Source organism: Mizuhopecten yessoensis, unplaced genomic scaffold (genome assembly GCF_002113885.1).
Source record: "Mizuhopecten yessoensis strain PY_sf001 unplaced genomic scaffold, ASM211388v2 scaffold8821, whole genome shotgun sequence".
Taxonomy (NCBI): Eukaryota; Metazoa; Mollusca; class Bivalvia; order Pectinida; family Pectinidae; genus Mizuhopecten; species Mizuhopecten yessoensis.
In genome coordinates, this window is record NW_018407738.1 from 199428 (window position 1) to 222142 (window position 22715).

General features: G+C 35.9%; 1 protein-coding gene across 1 annotated transcript; it reads right to left on the reverse strand.

Annotated features, from left to right (window-relative positions):
- Positions 1-31: 31 nt before the first annotated feature.
- LOC110456669 (low-density lipoprotein receptor-related protein 6-like) lies at positions 32-22054 on the reverse strand. Its single transcript, XM_021507528.1, has 20 exons — positions 21969-22054; positions 21231-21290; positions 20441-20523; positions 13052-13123; positions 12572-12734; positions 11460-11634; positions 9184-9362; positions 8694-8933; positions 6913-7081; positions 6408-6535; positions 6002-6158; positions 5615-5724; positions 5013-5196; positions 4549-4727; positions 3729-3968; positions 3160-3328; positions 2673-2803; positions 1870-2026; positions 1390-1503; positions 32-160 (listed from the first exon to the last, which is right to left on the reverse strand). Exons 1-19 carry the CDS (start codon positions 22000-22002, stop codon positions 1398-1400), a joined length of 2736 nt encoding a protein of 911 aa, XP_021363203.1. The 5' UTR covers positions 22003-22054; the 3' UTR covers positions 32-160; positions 1390-1397.
- Positions 22055-22715: the final 661 nt, after the last annotated feature.

A 22715-nucleotide genomic window follows, 5' to 3' on the forward strand; every position in this document is an offset into this window, starting at 1 on the left:
CCCCCCCCACAAAAAAAACCGGAAGAATATGTTGTTTAAATAACAAAACATTTTATTGGAACAAATAACATAAAAAACATAATGTTCCCTCCTACACCCATTGCTATTAGTCATTCAATTGTTGCCGGCACTTTCAGGAATAACTTGTCTTGACGGATTCCTGAAATAATAAAGACTTGAATTTAAAGTAACTTCAAAAACAGATTTAAAATACATCCTATTCAGTCGGATGCTATTCTTTAAGGATATTTATAAAACCATCTTTTTCAACTATAACATCAAATGCTATTATCAATGTATCTATACATAGGCAAAATATAACTATGGTATCTATCAATAGTATTGAAGATCAAAACAAAGGACTGTCCTCCCTTCTCTACCAATAACGCCTATTTTTTTTGTGTCCATGGGCTTTCGCGAGATATTTTGTGACCGAAAAGACCTATATAAGGTATTTTTAGTTAATTAGGCATATGACATGTCTTAGGTGTTATAAGACCTCTACCAAGTATTTATATAGCTTTCTGCACCAACAAACAATATGTTTAAGTAAGTTCTTTAATTTGAGATTTCAGGTATTATTGTATAGGACCGCTACTCTACATTTTGTGTATAGGACCTCGATAAGGTATTGTGTGTTGATAGAACTTCCACCAGGTATTTTGTTTATTAAACCTCTATACAACATGTTGTGTATAGGAACCACGACAGGGTATTGTGTGTTGATGGAACTTCCACCAGGTATTTTGTTTATTAAACCTCTATACAACATTTTGTGTATACGAACCTCGACAAGTTATTGTGTGTTGATGGAACTTCCGCCAGGTTTTTTGTTTATTAAACCTCTATACAACATTTTGCCCGGTTTTTTTGTTTGTTTATAGGCTTTATAAAACATTTTGTGTATAGGACTTCAACAAGGTTAAGTTTTGTATTTTGTATAATAGGACCACTATGCGGTATTTTCTAGCTGCTATTGGAACTTCAAGCTACTTGATTTGGTTGGTCAGTGGTTCATTTACGATGTCAGTGTTAGAAATCGTATGTCTATTAAACAAAGCCACACCGTGATATTTCAGACGGGGTATAAAATATCAACATGTCCAACTGTTGTTTTTACGTAATGTTGGTGTGTATTTTTTCACACACGTTAGTTAAAAAATTTTATATAGTTTTAAAACTGTATACGATAGACCATGAAGGAGGGTTTTTTGCGAGTATAGGGTCTTTGCTTTATTCGCTAGATGGTTAAAACGCCCCAAAACAAATCCAACTGTTCATTATATACAAAATTAATACGGAGATAAAAATGCTAGAATTCAAACGAGTAAATTTGATTCATTTGTAAATGGCCTGTTAAACGGTATAAGTGACGGTATAAGTGAGTACCTGGTATCTTAGCCAGAGTTAGACTTGTAAACTGCCACTCCGTTAAGACGAACAAAGCTTGGGGGTCCAATAGGAATCTCCGACACTCCGGATTTCTCTATCTTCATCACTCCACTAGAATAAAAGCAGAGTAATTGCTGATCTTCCGCTGACGTTGGCACTGATAAATATTTGCTTGCGTTGTAAACTATTTGAACTGAACGTATAAAATGTATTTGGGAATAAATGTCACCTGTGCTGGCAATTAAGACTCGTACTTGTGTACGTATGACGTTATCTATCGGTTGCAAAAACAGTTATTGGGACACAAGTTTTCATTCTATTGTTTTTACATATTCCTGGAAATGTTCAAACAAGGGAGCTACAAAGCACCAAATCAAAAGATATGACTTTGCCACTACATCAACATGCTTCAAACAGTATAATAGTTTTTAAACATGTCCTAACTCTGTATGAACAAGTGCGATACTTTGTTCTTACTCTTTGGTCCAGTCGGAGAAATAGATGAACTCTTCGTCTGTATCCACCCCGAAGAAGTGCGCTCCGGAGTCCTCAAACAACACCTTTCTGGAACTGCCATCGGTGTTCATCACCTCAATCTTGTTGGTTCCCGCGTCACAGAAGTACAACTTGTTGTCTGTAACAGAGGAACACCTCAGCATTGTGACTACTCTTCCAAATTATCCACATCAAAGTTGCAGCTGCTACAACATGCTGGTAAATGTTACTCTAAATATCTTTATAAACTCTTTAATAACAGATATATTAATGCACTTATTTTGCTTACCTTATTACCCTATTTTGTACCTCATTAAATACATACCGGGTATGTAAATCACAATTAATTCTAGAGAATTAAACCTAGAAAAGATATATATATATATAGCAGAAATATATTAGATTCATAAAATATTTGAATATACTGTAAGATAACAGACAATGCGCCCATCATGGATCGTGGAAACTGATAATTTTCGATGTGACTGAAATATGTTCTGGCAAAACTGATAGACAAATACCGCTGGGTCTTAACTTGGTTGAAATAATCTTCAGAAATGAAAAAAAGTGTATCGTAAGACATTAATGTGAAAATTAGAATTAGTAGATTGCAATTGTGTTTTCATATTACAAAGCAACTGAGCCACGATTATTTATGGCGTGACAGAAATATATTATTTGTTTTTAATTTGATCTGATTATACTGGATTAACTACTTCAGTGTCAAGCTTAAATAAAAGCCAAGTTGCCAAGGTGATAACTACTTTCCTACTTCCTATAAATACCTTTCTCGTCGAAAGTAAGTCCGTTGGGGAGGTTCAATCCGGTACCGTTGGCGATCACCTGTCTGCCGCTTCCGTCGTAGTTAGCCTTTTCTATCTTAGGGTTACTGCCCCAGTCTGTCCAATATACCACCCTAACAGGGAAATAACATTTACTTTCTGTAAACAATATCCGTGTTTATAAATGAACTACGAAATACGGATATATATATTACAGAGCATTTTGATGTGGATGAATGTCAATATAAAGAGGGAACACGAAAGAATACATATTGGATACGGGATATTTTCGCCGCAGTTCAACTTTTGCCTTTTCCCTCATTATTGCAGCAAAGAGTAAGCATTTTAATACTACAAGTAGTACTCAAATGTGAAAAGAGCGAAATTTACACTGGGCGAATACAAATTTAATGATGTGTTTATGGTCGTTGTGCAGTTTCGACCCATCCCCGCCTGTAATAAGGTAAGGGAGTTGTTTGTGTGAGCTTACTGGTTTTTCTTGTCAACGGCTATCGCTCTTGGTTCATCTAAGTTTGTCGTGATGATATTTGACTGTCCAGTACCATCGATACCTATTTTACCAATGACGTCATTTCCAGTATCGGTGTAAAAAAGCAGACGATTTGTGTCGTCAACGACCAAACCATCCGGGGTAGCAACTGTAAACATAGAATTTGTTATCATGATCATCAAATTTTATCTATAACATTTGTTATAGGTGAAGAAAGTCCATAATGAAAGTAAATATTCGTATGCTTACGATATTACGCCATGACCGTATAAAAAAAGATAACATCGATTAAGACGTCAAAAAGCATAGTTATACTGTGACATCATAGTCATAAGGTTTTTTTAACATCGATTAAGACGACGTCAAAAATTATGCAAAAACACGGTTAAATTTCAGGTCATATTCATAAGGAATACTATAGATCCAATAGCTTCTATGTTACTTCACGTCATCTGTAACATTTGAACATGTATCTAAAGCAACTAGAAGCCATTACATTAATTTACCATGGCTTCAAGTTTTTGAAATCAATTTAGGTGCTATCGTACTTCTGTTGAGCTGTAATAAATCCCTCTGTGTGGCCCCGTCTAAACTCGTCTGTCTGATGATACCCGCTCGGACGTCAGTGTAGAACACATTGTGGCTGACTGGGTCGTAGTCAACAGCAATGGGTGAATTTACATTGGCGTTCGGAATAGCGGCGTAACTTCCGGTTTCTAAGTCCATTCGGTAGACCTCAGATCTATATGAGTCGGCCATCAATACAAAACTCCTGATCGTTGTGGGATCTTGAAGTAGTACAAATTAGGTTCTTTTAACTCAAGTGTACAAAAAGTTATTAACGCAGATAAACACATCAATAAAAAAACACCATTTATAATAACATTTAAAACACGACATTAGAAAACATATTTTCTTTAGTTTTAAAAGTTACGTGTATGTTAAATGTTGAGTTTGCCGAAGTTTACATCAAATGTAAAAGTAAGGGATACATTTTAGGCCCACGCAAAAAAAAATGGCTTTTTTCGGCATACAATCTGTCTAGTCTAGTCATCACAATACCTTATCTGGTACATGCGCTAGGGTGTTCTCCAGTAAATATATACTCAACTATATTTTAACGAATCACTATGTTGACGTTGTGGATGGTTTTTATATATATTGCAGTGCTGAATAGTATATAATTAAACATTATACATATAAATTTAGACTTTTTTTAGGTATCAATGAAGTTCTATAAATGGAAGGATGTATTCTACTTTTATATTTTATGCGATCGAATCTCGTTCAACTCCTCAATTTCTTATTTCAAATTCCGTTTCACATTTCGTATCCCTTTTTATAAGAAAGTATTATTAAAAGCGGTACCTAATTGACAGGTGACCCCGGCGTCTTCGCTATGGCTGCAATCATGTACTCCCCAGTCACTTGGTAGTGTACACTGCGCGATATGAGACTCCTGCCCGGTACAGTTGACCGAATCCAAAAAGATTAGAATTCTGCCGTCACTTCCGTAACGAGCCTCGTTGACAGCAACAGCATTAGCTCTACAATAAAACCCAGATATAAGCCGCTCATAAATTCTAATAAGAACGCCAATTACAATGATTCACATTGCAATTCCAGTGTTAATGTACGTTTGATTGTCTCTCATATCTTAGACGTCTGAAACGAGTTTAATATGATTTTTCATTAGGCAGTGTATTAAGACATTTTTAAACCTTCATCATTTGTCGTTTTTTGATGTTTTGTATCATTCAAACTTCTCAAACTTGCTAACTCATGGTTGGAAACATAAATGAATCCTTATTTACCTCACACCAAAACACTACCTGCTAAAACCCAGCATATCACATATGACGCCAGCGTCTGCTTTGGTCCAGCCGTCGTCACAGATGGTTCCCCACACTCCGTTAGCGTACACCTCCACCAGGCCCTCGTTGTGGTTTCCTCTGCCCACCAAGCGAACAAACATATGTGTCTCGTCCTGTACGATGGGAGCTGGAGTAACGATACCTAGAGCACACAAGAAAAACATACTTTACTGTAATTGTGAAAGGACATCTAATTCATACAGAAAGAAACACATTGTGTATTGGACACATCCTGTGCACCTGTTTGTGTACCTGGTATGCCTGTAACATAGTTTTTTGTTGATGTCTTCTAGCTTTGAACAAATAACATACCTGGCATGCCCGTACCTTAGTGTTGTACGTGGATGTCTGCTAGCTCCAAAAATGTATGTACCTGGCATATGCCTATACCATAGTGTTGTACGTGGATGTCTTCTAGCTCCCAAAATTAACATGCCTAGCATGCCTGTACCATAGTGTTGTACGTGGATGTCTTCAAGCTTTGAACAAATTACATGCATGGCATGCCTGTACCATAGTGTTGTACGTGGATGTCTTCAAGCTTTGAACAAATTACATACCTGGCATGCCTGAACCATAGTGTTGTACGTGGATGTCTGCAAGCTGTTTGAAGGATGGGGGTCCTACAGTAGTCTTTCCAGTGCCGTCTTTGTTCACCCTCATCACGGAACTACATGATATGCAGATATTTAAAATGAATTTAAAGTTTTTGTTTTAAATATTATTTATTTTAATTTTGTTAGAATGGTTACAGAATATTATCTTTCGACTGAAATTTATTCAGAAGACACACGTGAATGATGAACGTCACACAAACTCACAAAAGAATGATTTCACCTTTATAATTTGATAATAGATGTAGTTTGCCGAAAATGAACTACATTATGTCACGCTGCTGGTTCGTGTTTCGGTGATACCATAATTCTGAATAACATGTTTGTACTTACGTCCTTGTCCAGTCGGTGTAATATATGTACTGTTTGTAAAGTGATAGCGCAAACATGTGTGAACCGGGATCAGACATGACGACAGAACGGCCCGTACCGTCCGTGTTTATCTTCTCCATCTGGTCAGTACTCGCGTCCACGAAGTACAGAATGTTGGCTGGGAAAAATCAAATGTAAAAACATTAAAATATGAGCACCTGAGTATTTTTTTTAAAAAGCATCAAATGCGCATTTGTTTCTGGGGTTTTGTAATTTGATATAAAATGCTTTGCTTGTATCGAATAATCGAATGTACGACCCAATTTGTTATCCTTTAGTTGTCGAATGTATCTTATTCCCGAACGCAAATTGCGATTCACCTCTGCTTCAAGACTGAACGACCGTCTATTATAATATCTTTTAGTACTTGTATAGTCCAAAGCGAGTCCGTTCGGCCATTTCATGTTGGTGGATGCAATAGCCTGCCGCCTGGTTCCATCATAATTCATCTTCTCGATCTTTGGCGAGCTCCCCCAGTCGGTCCAGTACACCACTCTACACCGAAATAATATCAATTGTAAATCTCTTTCATTTCGCGCAAGACGTTTGTTTGAATTAATTCATAAGAGCTGATTGTTAATTCAAATATTTCGCAATTAGGGATATCCAATGTTTGATTTTCATATGCATTTAATTGACTTGTTTTAAAAGAAAGGTCAATATTGGGGGACAATCCACTAATCATTTATTTTAATTAAAGTGACTGTGTTTTTTTAGGGGAGTCTGCCGAAGGCATTTCTTAGATCATACCCTTAACATTTGGTATAAGATTGAAGATGAAAAATTGTTCTGCATCTTGCATGAAAAATGTAACTTTCATTTAACGTACCACTGAACCTTTTTACCATGTACCTACTCGGTATCAAACGTACCTGTTTTGGGGATCTATTGCTAAGTCACGTGGTTCGTCTATAGTATCGTTAGCAAGAACTTTAAAGTTACTCCCGTCTAAGTTAATTGAGGCGATGAAGTCGTTACCGGTGTCAGCGTAGAACAATACCCTGTTGATGGGATCTACTGCTACTTTCTCTAAGTCTGCATCTATAAAAATCATCAAAGAGTACACAAAGGTATTAACAAAACCGTACCCAGAACAACAGAAAAAAACAAGAAATTGAAAAAGTACATGAACAGTAAGACCAGGTGTTCCAGAAGGGTATGCGTCTTCTTCTTCATCGACTGCACCCGCCAATATTGCAAAGAGCGAAACGCCAATTTTCTTCAAATAATAAGTCAACGGATGTGGACAGTGTCAACATACTCCTGCTGAGCTACTGTAATTTCCGATAGTAAACAGTACGAAGGCCATTCAATAAATGCTTCACAGCTCCCGTACGAAAGACATAGTTTAACACCTTGCTAGACTGTAAAATGTTTTAAAGAACAGTGCAAGTACAAAATATCAACAGCACCCCCCCCCCCCCCCCCCCCCCCCCNTCATTTTTGAATGGTATGCACACGTTACTTGTGGCTTCTTTTCAGTGCTAAAATAAAGGTTCAGACTGAATCTGAAATACGCTCTTATATTAAAGCACGGTGCGCTTTACAGATGCCGCCAAAAAAAGATACGTGCATAGTTGTGCAGCATAAAATTAACCTTTGTCGTTTCACTGAGAGCTTTTTTCAGGTGGTTGAACAGAGACAAGAATGGTTTAAGTTGACTTCAAAGAGGGTACACAGCCAGGCAGTCAGTACACATCACATTCTGCTCAAGCGCTTGAAATTAACGAAGCGTTGTGTCCAACGGACTACCCTGTTGCTGACATCTGGGCATAAGACCAAACGTTAAAAATGTTCTAAAATATATGGAAAAAGTACGGTAATTTTGACTCGAGAAAGCTTTCTGATTTACTTACTGCGGTTTAGACCTGGGTGTATTACTTTGAACCCCAAATACGCATAAATAACAAGCAATGGTTGTCAAGAAATCAATAAAAGGTCACCAACCCTATTTCCCAGCTTTTAGTCCCTGTGACGTCTACCTGTACGTTTACCAAAGAAAATGATATCTGGGAAACGATAGGCCTCTAGGAGTGCTTTGGGTAGTGTCATCTTTCTCGCCAGTATACAAAGGGGAGACTACCACGAAGTGTTTACGTCATGGGTAGCGCGATTGCGAAAGTGACTTTCTGCTAAGGGGATATTTCGAGTTATTATGATGGAAGTCTTCTAGCTCCCAAAATTTACGTACCTGGCATATGCCTGTACCATAGTGTTGTAGTTGATGTCTTCAAGATTTGAACAAATTACATACCTGGCATGCCTGTACAATAGTGTTGTACGTAAATGTACGTCATGGGTAGCGCGATTGCGAAAGTGACTTTCTGCTGAGGGGATACTTCGAGTTATTTTGAAGGAAGATCAAACACAGATCACTGACACTTGTTACTGAATTTATTGAATGGCCATGTATTACCTACTTGAGTCAACTTTCATCAGTTCCCGGATGCATACATTAACACTGACTCGGGTCTTGGGTGCTTTACCTAACGGATGTGCTGTTTGAACGATGGTAAGGCAACAGCTCCCGGGTGTGGACATTATTTACTAACTGTACTGCAGCCTTGCTACTGAATGTCCCTGATGTGTGCAGTACCAACTACTTGAGTGGAACTTTAGTATTTGCGTCCGGATGAGTATAGTGTCAACTTACTTGCGTCGAGTTGCTTAAGTTCCCGGATGTCAGTACCGCTGAAGTGAACACTAAGAAGCTGTCGGAGGGTAGGATCCACAAAGTAGATACGGCCATCTGTTGGATCATAGTCGAGTGCTGTAGGTGTATACAGAGGGTTCATCGGTATAGGAGTGAAACTTTGTGTGTCTATGTCCATTCGAATGATAAGGCCACCCAATCCAGTATCCACAAGTAGTATGAAGTTGTCCTGTGTTCGCACTGCCGGACATAGATTGACATGTTTGAATTGCGAATATAAAACCATAATGCTTCCAATAATGAAAGAAAGACAGATTGAAAATGATCGGTCTACTTAGCAAAGATCTAGCAGACAATCGCATTTTTGTTTTCAGATATGATTTTAACTTCGTATTTCCACATTAACTTATTCCGACAGTTACATGATTGGAAAGATTATTTTACAAAAAAAATCACACCACAACTTTACAGACACTATCACTATACTTACTTGGTGAACACTCTACACCCGCATCCTCTCTATGAGTACAATCGTTTGTGCCCCAATTGTTGTGTTGACATTGGTCTATACTTGACTCAGTTCCTGTGCAGGTCACTTCATCAAGCCAGATATGGGAATAGGTAGGCGCAGATCCAAATCCAGCAACCGGTACAGCTCCAGCGCCATCACTAGAACGACAAATCACATAATCATGCATAAGGAATTTATCACGCTACATATGGGTATGTTAACATGCCAGTATATAAGAGTAAAACAATGCCAAGACATTTATCTTGTCTATTACTTTTGTGTATTATTTTTCATTTCAATAAGACTTTAAAGTTAATACTTAGAAAGTGTGTCGATGGAATACAGATATATTAAAATGTTAAGTTTGAATACATGAATTTGAAATAGTCCAGCAGGTTTTATTCGTTTACTAGAAGCTGTAGGATAAATGATCTTCAGTGTAAATAAAACGTTAAACATAGCAAAACAAGACCTTGGTTTAATATATCTTTAATTATCAACGGCATCTTTATTGTGTATTTGAACACCTTTGTTATATATTTGAAAACCTATATCGTGCATTTAAAAGCTCTGTCGTGTAACGTCATTATCGTTGGTATGAAAGCTTTTATCATGTATGTGAATGTCTTAATGGTGTATGTGAATGTCTTAATCGTGTATGCTAATGTCTTAAGTATGTATGTGAATGTCTTAATCGTGTATGCTTAAGTATTAATTATGTATGTGAATGTCTTAATCGTGTATGCTTAAGTTTTGATTATGTATGAGAATGTCTTAATAGTGTATGCTTAAGAATTAATTATGTATGTGAAACTATTAATCGTGTATGCTTAAGTATTGATTGTGTATGTGAAACTCTTAATCGTGTATGCTTAAGTATAAATTGTGTATGTGAAACTCTTAATTGTGTATGCTTAAGTATAAATTGTGTATGTGAAACTCTTAATCGTGTATGCTTAAGTCTTAATTGAGTATGTGAATGTCTTAATCGTGTATGCTTGAGTCTTAATTGTGTATGTGAATGTCTTAATCGTGTATATGCTGAAGTCTTAATTGTGTATGTGCATTTCTTAAACGTGTACAATGTATGTGCATGCCGTAATCGTCGATGCATAAAGCCTACATCACACATGTGAAAGTCTTTACATTCTTTGCGAAAATCTTTATAGCATGTGAAAGCCTGTATAGCCTATGAGAAAGCCTTTATCATGTATTGGAAATGTGAAAGCCTTTATCATGTATGGGAAATGTGTATTATGTATGTGAAAGCCTTTATCGTCAACACGAAAGTCTATCGTTTATGTGAAAGCCTATCGTTAATGTGAAAGTTTACCGTTTATGTGAAAAAGTCTATCGTTTATGTGAAAGTCTATAGTTAATGTGAAAGTCTATCGTTTATGTGAAAGTCTATCGTTTATGTGAAAGTCTATGGTTAATGTGAAAGTCTATCGTCAATGTGAAAGTCTATCGTTTATGTGAAAGTCTATCGTTTATGTGAAAGTCTATAGTTAATGTGAAAGTTTATCGTTTATGTGAAAAAGTCTATCGTTTATGTGAAAGTCTATAGTTAATGTGAAAGTCTATCGTCAATGTGAAAGTCTATCGTTAATTTGTAAGTCTATCGTTTATGTGAAAGTCTATCGTTTATGTGAAAGTCTATCGTTTATGTGAAAGTATATCGTTATTGTGAAAGTCTATAGTTAATGTGAAAGTCTATCGTTTATGTGAAGGTCTATCGTTTATGAGGATGCCGTACGATTAATGTGGATGCTGTTACCGTTAAAGTTAAAGTCTTGATTGATTATGTAAAAACTCTTTTCGTGTAAGTAATCGTTTTTATCGTGTATGAGATACTTCGTCGTCTTAGTGAAATAAAATTCGGCAATGTAACAGCATTTATAAAATTATCAATCGGAAGCTTTTGTTGTCATTTTTTAATGTGTATTTTGATAGAAAATAGTGACATTTTCTTTTTGTGAAAGACTTTTATCGTCTTTGGCAATTAACGGCATTGAAAGTATTTATAGTTCACATGTAAGCTTTTTTTGCCCTTGTTCGAATCTTTTTCTTTGTATTTGTGAACGTGTTTTTTTTATTCATATGGAGCCTTTAATTGTCCAAATGAGTTATACTATAGTACATGTTTGTGACTCATTACGGCGGCAATACCGTATCCTATCTAATTGTTGGTGGTAATACTTTCTACATCTTCAAAACATCTAGTGGTGATCGAGATAAAGAAAGATTTAAGATACCGTCCAAATCCAAGCATTCCACAAACCACGGCCGCATCTTTTCCACTCCAGTGGTCGTCACAAACCGTTCCCCATCGACCCGAATAATACAACTCCACGCGTCCTTCATAGGGATTTGAACCTCCAACCAAACGGGCCCATGTGGTGCTGTTTGGTGGTACCGTCGGAGGAGGAGCTGTAGAAATAGTGTTTAGGATGTTACAAAAACAATTTTGACTATCTCACTGTAAAAGTATAGAGCATCATTTATATCTATAATGAGGATTCAGTTTAAACCTGTTATTGACGGTTGTTATTAACTGTATAACGATGACAATTTATACCTGTTGTTGACGGTTGTTATTAACCGTATAATGATGACAGTTTATACCTGTTGTTCACGGTTGTTATTTACTGTATAATGATGAAAGTGTATACATGTTGTTGACGGTATATAACATACTTTACCTGTTGTTGACGGTATATTACAGACTTTACTTGTTGTTAACTGTATAAAGATAACAAACTTTACTTGTTGTTGACGGTATATTACAGACTTTACTTGTTGTTAACTGTATAAAGATAACATACTTTACCTGTTGTTGACGGTATATTGCAGACTTTACTTGTTGTTAACTGTATAAAGATAACTGACTTTACCTGTTGTTGACGGTATATAACAGACTTTACCTGTTGTTGACGGTATATAACATACTTAACCTGTTGTTGACAGTATATAACAGACTTACCTATTGTTGACGGTATATTATATTCTTTACCTGTTATTGACGGTTGATAACAGACTTTACCTGTTGGTTACGGTTGATAACAGACTTTACCTGTTGGTTACGGTTGATAACAGGCTTTACCTGTTAGTTACGGTTGATAACAGACTTTACCTGTTGGTTACTGTTGAAAATCGACTTTACCTGTTTTTGACGGTTGATAAGACTTTACATGTTGGTTACGGTTGATAACAGACTTTACCTGTTGGTTACGGTTGATAACAGACTTTACCTGTTAGTTACGGTTGATAACAGGCTTTACCTGTTAGTTACGGTTGATAACAGACTTTACCTGTTGGTTACGGTTGATAACAGACTTTACCTGTTTTTGACAGTTGATAACGTTACCTGTTGTAGCTCCTGTACCACACTGGTTTGTATTACAGATGTCCCCATTGCAACACTCGTTACACCTAGGTATGACACGCTTGCCCATGTTGGAGAGGGATCGAGACCGGCTGTTCTCACGTTTCCCTACCAACGGTCCCGTTCCGTGGAACGCAGAGCAAACCTATTATTCAGGAGAAGGAAATGTTATTAAGGAGACCGTAGACAATATTCACGTAGTAGGGATAAAGTTAACTATTTTGGGCCCTTTACATATCCTTAAGAAAAACGAGACTTTTCAGATATCTGAGGTCGTTATGCTGTATATTAACTTTCGATAAACATATAAGTGTATGTAACAAGTGTACAGGAACCATTATTGTTATAATAATAAATGTTAAATAAACAGGCTTTGACAAAATTATTAATCAGATAAACCTCAAATTTTTTTTTAAGATCTATTACAATTACACCATAATTATTTTAAATACAAAAATGTACCTGCTGTCTTGTGCAGCCCTGGTTGAACTTGTCAGTCGTTCCCGTTAGTGTCACCTTTTCTACGTAACATACCTGCCCATGTAAAAGAAAATTAATAAACACATGCAATACCTTTCAAGTGTGCCATCAGTAATTTATGAATGTTTTCTCAATTGACAACAATAGTATTTTCTTACTAATTATGGAAGTGAAACTTTCTGTAACCTATATTTTTATCTCAGAAATGAAATTAATGTTACCCCAACCCCAACATTTTCACCGTTTTTGCAGATTTAACGATTAAAATATGAAGTTCTGTTATCTTCCTAAAACAGTCGCAAGATTGGGGGGTCCCTGTGCTTATTTTTTTTCTACATTATTTTTTATTTAATTTTTACCTTTTGTGGGATAAAACACCAAAAGCGCTTTAGTTGACATAAATCAGCAGTAAAATACCAATATTGTACAATTTTTCATTTTGTGGTATAATTTTTTTTTAATAATATTGATCATTTAAAACCTGCACAGCAAAAATGAACTTGCTACAGTTAAAAATGAGGATACAATAACAGTTTTAGTGATATATATCGCACCAAAAAAGTGTTATATTTAATTAAAACCCGCTGTAATAGATAATAGATAGAGATTTGAACTTGACTGAAACCTCAAAAGAGTACATCCTTAATGTCCAAACCATTATAATGATGACGTCTGTTGGCAAATTGAGGAGATGACTAAAGCAATCAGTAGTTTTGTGCCTGATGTCACTGATAGCTCTATTCATCCAAAATAAGTTTGCTTATATGTTCCTCAGTAGATCAGCTGTCTTTCACACTAAATTCAATATACAATTTAAAGATATCCTGAATAACTAAATTTCATTAATAAAACACCTAACAGTACTACAAAAAGGGATACTCGTTATTTTATTCAACATTATTAATCAGCTAGCATTTAAAAATGTTGCATGGAATTAACTATCAGATAAATCAATTGCTATTGATTTCATATATTAAATCCCTAAAGAAAATACACCATACACCATACACAGATACTGATATGTATCGTTCGGGTTACCAATATGTCAAGGTATAAACATGTTCATTACATTTCAGGCTACCAATATGTCAAGGTGGAAACCTGTTCTATACGTTTAATGTTATCAATGTGTCAAGGTGGAAACCTGTTCTATACATTTCAGGCTACCAATATGTCAAGGTAGAAACATGTTCTATACATTTCAGGTTACCAATATGTCAAGGTATGAACAGGTTCTATAAATTTCAGGTTATCAATATGTCAAGGTATAAACATGTTCTATACATTTCAGGTTATCAATATGTCATGGTATGAACAGGTTCTATACATTTCAGGTTACCAATATGTCAAGGTATGAACAGGTTCTAAAAATTTCAGGTTATCAATATGTCAAGGTATAAACATGTTCTATACATTTCAGGTTATCAATATGTCATGGTATGAACAGGTTATATACATTTCAGGTTACCAATATGTCAAGGTATGAACAGGTTCTATACATTTCAGGTTATCAATATGTCAAGGTATGAACAGGTTCTATACATTTCAGGTACCAATATGTCAAGGTATAAACATGTTCAATACATTTCAGGTTACTAATATGTCAAGGTATAAACATGTTCTATACATTTCAGGTTATCAATATGTCAAGGTATGAACAGGTTCTATACATTTCAGGCTACCAATATGTCAAGGTATAAACATGTTCAATACATTTCAGGTTACTAATATGTCAAGGTATAAACATGTTCTATACATTTCAGGTTATCAATATGTCAAGGTATGAACAGGTTCTATACATTTCAGGCTACCAATATGTCAAGGTAGAAACTTGTTCTATACATTTCAGGTTACCAATACGTCAAGGTATAAACATGTTCTATACATTTCAGGTTATCAATATGTCAACGTATAAACATGTTCTATACATTTCAGGCTACCAATATGTCAAGGTATGAACAGGTTCTATACATTTCAGGCTACCAATATGTCAAGGTATAAACAGGTTCTATACATTTCAGGTTACCAATATGTCAAGGTATGAACAGGTTCTATACATTTCAGGTTATCAATATGTCAAGGTATGAACAGGTTCTATACATTTCAGGTACCAATATGTCAAGGTATAAACATGTTCAATACATTTCAGGTTACTAATATGTCAAGGTATAAACATGTTCTATACATTTCAGGTTATCAATATGTCAAGGTATGAACAGGTTCTATACATTTCAGGCTACCAATATGTCAAGGTAGAAACTTGTTCTATACATTTCAGGTTACCAATACGTCAAGGTATAAACATGTTCTATACATTTCAGGTTATCAATATGTCAACGTATAAACATGTTCTATACATTTCAGGCTACCAATATGTCAAGGTATGAACAGGTTCTATACATTTCAGGCTACCAATATGTCAAGGTATAAACAGGTTCTATACATTTCAGGTTACCAATATGTCAAGGTATAAACAGGTTCTATACATTTCAGGTTATCAATATGTCAAGGTATGAACAGGTTCTATACATTTCAGGTACCAATATGTCAAGGTATAAACATGTTCAATACATTTCAGGTTACCAATATGTCAAGGTATAAACATGTTCTATACATTTCAGGTTATCAATATGTCAAGGTATAAACATGTTCTATACATTTCAGGCTACCAATATGTCAAGGTATGAACAGGTTCTATACATTTCAGGCTACCAATATGTCAAGGTATAAACAGGTTCTATACATTTCAGGTTACCAATATGTCAAGGTATGAACAGGTTCTATACATTTCAGGTTATCAATATGTCAAGGTATGAACAGGTTCTATACATTTCAGGTACCAATATGTCAAGGTATAAACATGTTCAATACATTTCAGGTTACTAATATGTCAAGGTATAAACATGTTCTATACATTTCAGGTTATCAATATGTCAAGGTATGAACAGGTTCTATACATTTCAGGCTACCAATATGTCAAGGTAGAAACATGTTCGATACATTTCAGGTTACCAATACGTCAAAATATAAACATGTTCGATACATTTCAGGCTGCCAATACGTCAAGGTATAAACCTGTTCTATACATTTAAGGATATCAATGTGTCAAGGTATAAACATGTTCTATACATTTCAGGCTACCAATATTTCAAGGTATAAACATGTTCAATACATTTCAGGCTACCAATATGACAAGGTGGAAACCTGTTCTATACGTTTAAGGTTATCAATGTGTCAAGGTGGAAACCTGTTCTATACGTTTACGGTTATCAATGTGTCAAGGTGGAAACCTGTTCTATACGTTTAAGGTTATCAATGTGTCAAGGTGGAAACCTGTTCTATGCATTTCAGGCTACCAATATGTCAAGGTATTAACATGTTCAATACATTTCAGGCTACCAATATGTCAAGGTGGAAACCTGTTCTATACGTTTAAGGTTATCAATGTGTCAAGGTGGAAACCTGTTCTATACATTTCAGGCTACCAATATGTCAAGGTATAATCATGTTCAATACATTTCAGGCTACCAATATGTCAAGGTAGAAACATGTTCTATACATTTCAGGCTACCAATATGTCAAGGTATTAACATGTTCAATACATTTCAGGCTACCAATATGTCAAGGTAGAAACTTGTTCTATACATTTCAGGTTACCAATACGTCAAGGTATAAACATGTTCTATACATTTCAGGTTATCAATATGTCAACGTATAAACATGTTCTATACATTTCAGGCTACCAATATGTCAAGATATGAACAGGTTCTATACATTTCAGGCTACCAATTTGTCAAGGTATAAACAGGTTCTATACATTTCAGGTTACCAATATGTCAAGGTATGAACAGGTTTTATACATTTCAGGTTATCAATATGTCAAGGTATGAACAGGTTCTATACATTTCAGGTACCAATATATCAAGGTATAAACATGTTCAATACATTTCAGGTTACTAATATGTCAAGGTATAAACATGTTCTATACATTTCAGGTTATCAATATGTCAAGGTATGAACAGGTTCTATACATTTCAGGCTACCAATATGTCAAGATATGAACAGGTTCTATACATTTCAGGCTACCAATATGTCAAGGTAGAAACATGTTCGATACATTTCAGGTTACCAATACGTCAAAGTATAAACATGTTCGATACATTTCAGGCTACCAATACGTCAAGGTATAAACCTGTTCTATACATTTAAGGATATCAATGTGTCAAGGTATAAACATGTTCTATACATTTCAGGTTACCAAACATTTCAGGTTACCAATACGTCAAGGTATAAACATGTTCGATCATTTCAGGTTACCAATATGTCAAGGTATAAACATGTTCGATACATTTCAGGTTACCAATATGTAAAGGTATAAACATGTTTTATACATTTCAGGTTACCAATATGTCAAGGTATAAACATGTTCTATACATTTCAGGCTACCAATATGTCAAGGTATAAACATTTTCTATACATTTCAGGTTACCAATATGTCAAGGTATAAATATTTCCACATGTGTGTTTTTGACAGACAATCATACAGTTATCTAAATTACTTATCTTATTATCTTTGAACATCTTGTGGATTATGCATGGGAGTTGCGAATGGTGACGGAGGCCAGGACTATGTATTATAGATGAATTATATTAATAATTAGCATAGGAAACTACTCATTCTTAATATTACACAAAGAACTCTGTTCAAGTAATTCTTATATCCGTTACATTATAGTCAAGACAAATATAATGGCGATATCGCCTGGACTACACACATACCTGCAGGTGGGGGGAACAGGGGAAAATACACCTGCTGTTACCTATTACAATATTAGGATCTTTATCTTTCTTTCTACTTTGAACTACCTTTTATTCCCTAGCGACTTGGTTGGGAACACCTCACTTTTTGCTTTAATATTGAGCTTTCGCCCAGGTGAGGAAGACAATGGGTTCTGTCCCCAGGCCAGGACTTACCAAAATCCTTAAAAATGTTAGTTGGAATTATTTGCTTAACGTTCAGCATTTTGGGGAATGGCAACAACTGGTTCACCCGTTGTCAGTATAATGTGACCGGGCGTAATGCTGTGTTGGGTCCCTTCAGCATGGTATTTGAGTGAGATAACACCCCAACATACCCTGTCTCCTGCATACACTAACGCAAGCACGCATACACTACACACATGGAGGCACGTTCTTAAATGACCTTAGCTGTTGATAGGACGTTAAACAAAATTAAACCAAACCAAACCAAGCCTGGACTACATGGTTTGTTCAAAGCATTTAGGTATCAGACTCTCTTTAATAGTCACCAATACCATTTTTGAGAGATTTAATATGGCAATATATTCACATGACATTGATTCTTACTATAAATTCATATTATTGTGATTCTTACTATGTCTTCTTAAAAACAATCTTCCAGATTTAGGAAATATAACTGAAACTGAATTCACTCATAGAATACAATGTAAATATCATATGGTACCTTAAACGTGATGTCTTTTTGTAGTCTAAATACCTTATTCTGATTACTTATTGGTGTTGTTGTTTACCTTTCTTATTTGTCATTATTGAATTATTACAATTTATAAAGACATATAACAGGCTTGCAGAGTCGAACGTTTTGGAAATAGAGAGTTATTTATTACACGATTTTGTCTATCTTTAAGCAAAACTAACTGCCCACACCGTAATTGTCTCTTGTAAACGTGAGACCCTAGGGTCATAAAATTCACAATTTTGGTAGAGCACCTTAAAACCCTTCCATCTTTGAAGAGTGTTTGATTCTATCATATTTGGGTCTTGAGAAGAAGATTTGAAATTTCAGTCAATTTGACCAGATTTGGCCCCACCCATCAGCACATGGGGGTCAGTCATGGCTGATATGTGCATACCATTAAACGTGAGACCCTAGGGTCATAAAATTCACAATTTTGGTAGAGCACCTTCAAACCCTTAAATCTTTGAAGAGTATTTGATTCTACCATATCTGGGTCTTGAGAAGACGATTTTGAAATTTCAGTCAATTTGCCCAGTTTTGGCCCCACCCACCAGCACCTGGGGGTCAGTCAGGGCTGATATGTGCATACCATCAAACTGCTATCCAATACTGATAATGCTAACCCAAATTGAATTACTTCCAATGAAAATTTAACAAATATTGGTCAAAAATGTGATTTCCCTATATATCTTTGAAGAGTATTTGATTCTACCATATCTGGGTCTTGAGAAGAAGATTTTGAAATTTCAGTCAATTTGACCAGTTTTGGCCCCACCCACCAGCACCTGGGGGTCAGTCAGGGCTGATATGTGCATACCATCAAACTGCTATCCAATACTGATAATGCTAACCCAAATTGAATTACTTCCAATGAAAATTCAACAAATATTGGTCAAAAATGTGATTTCCCTATATAATAATAGTAAAGTTTACCCCGTCCCCAGGGCGGAAACGTGAGACCCAAGAGTCATGAAATTCACAGTTTTGGTAAAGCACTTTAAGACCCTTCCATCTATGAAGAGTATTTGATTCTACCATATCTGGATCTTGAGAAGAAGATTTTGGAAATTTTAGTCAATTCGATACTGTTTGGCCCCGCCCCTCAGGCCCCTGGGCGCTGGGGATCATATAATTCACAATTTTGGTTGACCTTTGGCCAAGAAGTCGAAAATGTTTACTGCCGCACGACGGACGACGGACGACGCACGACGCACGACGCCGGACAAAAGGCGATCGCAATAGGTCACTTGAGACTTTGTCTCAGGTGACCTAAAAATAATGCGAGCGGCATGGCGTTGTAAAAACGGGAATACCATGGACATTGCGATTTCGTCCCGTTAAACGTCTATTCGCCTCTAATCACCATGTGATAAGTAGACTAACACCACACGCCGTTGTGTACAGGTCGAATTTAAACGGTTGTGTCAAGAAGTGCCTCAATTTTCACTACACAAATCAATTTTAAATATTTTGGGCAGATGCAAGACGACCAAGCGCTGTTCTATCAGTTTTACTTGCTACTTGACGCTGAAACATTTCCACATTCCATATAGGGGCATGGTAATAAGCAAATATTTCTATATGTGTGTCAGCCTCGGTATGATGAAAATGCGTATTGTTGAGTTTTCCATTTTGACAAGTCACCGGCAAGAGTTATTAAAAAAACGTAAGAGGGATTCTTCGATGAACCTCTACAGACTTTCAGGCTTGAACGATATTAATAAACGGGGCGTCACTTGGAAGGTATTTATTTCCAAATGTTATACTACAAAAATATTTGTGGAACTAATTATCAGGGGAAGGAATATACATGTTTTATCTTTTTCGTTGAGTACAGTACAATGTATAACCTCAAACGTCCTTGAACTTACCTCATCCCTCTCACACCGGACTGTCCGGGTACATTGACTGGGGTCATCGGACAGGGTACACGCAAAACACAGCGGACCCGAGGCTGTAACATATGGGAACCAAAATAAGAGGCAATTTACGCGCTCACATAGCAAACGTAATGCTGTATAGCATAACATGGGTATCAGTGATCAAACATGGTACATGCCCTACCTAATGGACCCGAATTTGTATTATATAACACAAGCATCATCAATAACGCAGATTACTGAAATGAATTTCGGTTGCAGCAATTTTAAAAAGAGATATGATGTAATTTTAGGTGAATGTTATTATTAATATTAAACTTTAATCTTCAAGTTTGTCTATCAAAATTAAGATATTACTCGAGGTTGCTTTCATATAGTTGGTTAAGCTAAGTTGGGTTTTTGTTATGCATAATAAAATCCATCTGTATGGCATTGAACAAGTAATGCATTGAATCACCCAAAGCCTCGCAAATTGCGGGATATATTCAATTAAATGCTGTCCGTCCGCTCAGCCGTCTAACACTATTGTATTCAGACATGAGGTCGTTTTGTAACGTGATACCATAGTAACATAAAAAAAATCTACAGCAAAGCAAACGCACTTTCTTTACCACTAGTTTGTACATGTACGAAGTTTTGTAAAATACTTGTTCACAATGATCATAAACAACCGGGCCAGTGTCTTCGCTCTATTGACCTATATGCTTTTATATTTTGATTGGTGTGAGGAAAGACAAGTGGAACATAATGCGCTCTCATACAATTAGATACATGTACTTACCACGCTTGCTATGGGAGCTCTTTTCTGAGTAGGGAATGCTTGTTACTAGTACTGGCACTACTGTAGTAACAACACAGCAACAGACATTTCAGTGAGTAACAATATTGTCACTTTATTGGAACTTTATTTCGGTCTAATGATATTTTTCTAGCTATGGATCTTTTGAAACTTTGGCATTATTACACACATACATGTATATTATTAAACAAGAAAAGCATATTATCTGCTAAAATCAAATTTCAATACATACACATATCGTCAATATTTTTTTTATCCGAATATAATTTGTATAAAGATGGGTGTATGATTATTGATAAGAAAGAAAGTCAGATCAACAATTGTTTGAACTTTTAAGAACTCTTCAAGAATTTCATGACAATTACAACGTTATCAATTGTCCATTATTCCGTCTGTGCGTATTGCAGAGTTATCTTCTCTTGAAAACAGGTATTGATTGTTACGTCATGGTTTGTGTGAGAAAATTACGTCGTTTCCTCAAAAATTGATGACGTTACTCTCACAAACAAATGACGTAACAATTAATACCTGTTCTCAGGAGAAGACGGGAAAATACCAACAGCTGTTATGCAAATTTTAGGTTATTATGCAATGCAGATAAAGAAATCCAAACATCAATGGAAATCTATTTAACCAACGATCTGATTTAAATAACGAGGATCACTCATTGATTTTGTATGGAATATCACAGACCAAAACCACACCACATCCTGTACTCACCTGCCAGCAGTAGAGATGTGCGGAGGAGCTGCATTGCAGAAGACCGCTGGACGTACTGAACTGGGAACGCGGACCGCAGACCAAGGTTTTATAAGACCAGCAGACGACCGCATTACGTAATAGTTTAATGATAACCTTATTAGGGCTGACGAACTTCCTGGTAGTAAAGTAAACAATATTAAGGGATCAGTTCTTAAAACGGTCAAAATGTCCGTGCGTGATCCCGGGAATCATACCTCCTGTCATAGACATAAAAAAATGGCGGGCGTCAACGTTCTACGATGCGGTAAACAACTGATAGACAGAAAACGTAAACAGTATGATTTCAGGACAGCAACTAGCGTTAAATTACTTTAGTTTGTTGTGAAGCCTCTAAATAAAATTAGTTAGGACATGATACACTGAGAAGGTTTTAGAAGGCTTAGATATTTATAAATATTTGTTTTATGCAAACTATAAGGACAAATTAAAAAGTAATCCATCCTTTTTTGAATGTCCGATATAGTGGCACTTCTTCTGACTCTATGGTGCGTTGTTTCTGCTTTACGCATAATAATAAATTGCGCATTGTGTTGGGTATTTTTAAATTCAGTATGGACTTCTTTAGACCTGAAAAAAAGAGAATTATAATATAATTATAAACACGAGAACTCAGAAACCAAAGCCGATACGAAATTACATAACGGAGGGTGTGATATCAAAACGAAAGGAAGAAGTAATGAAGCATTGGATGAAAATTCACGTGAT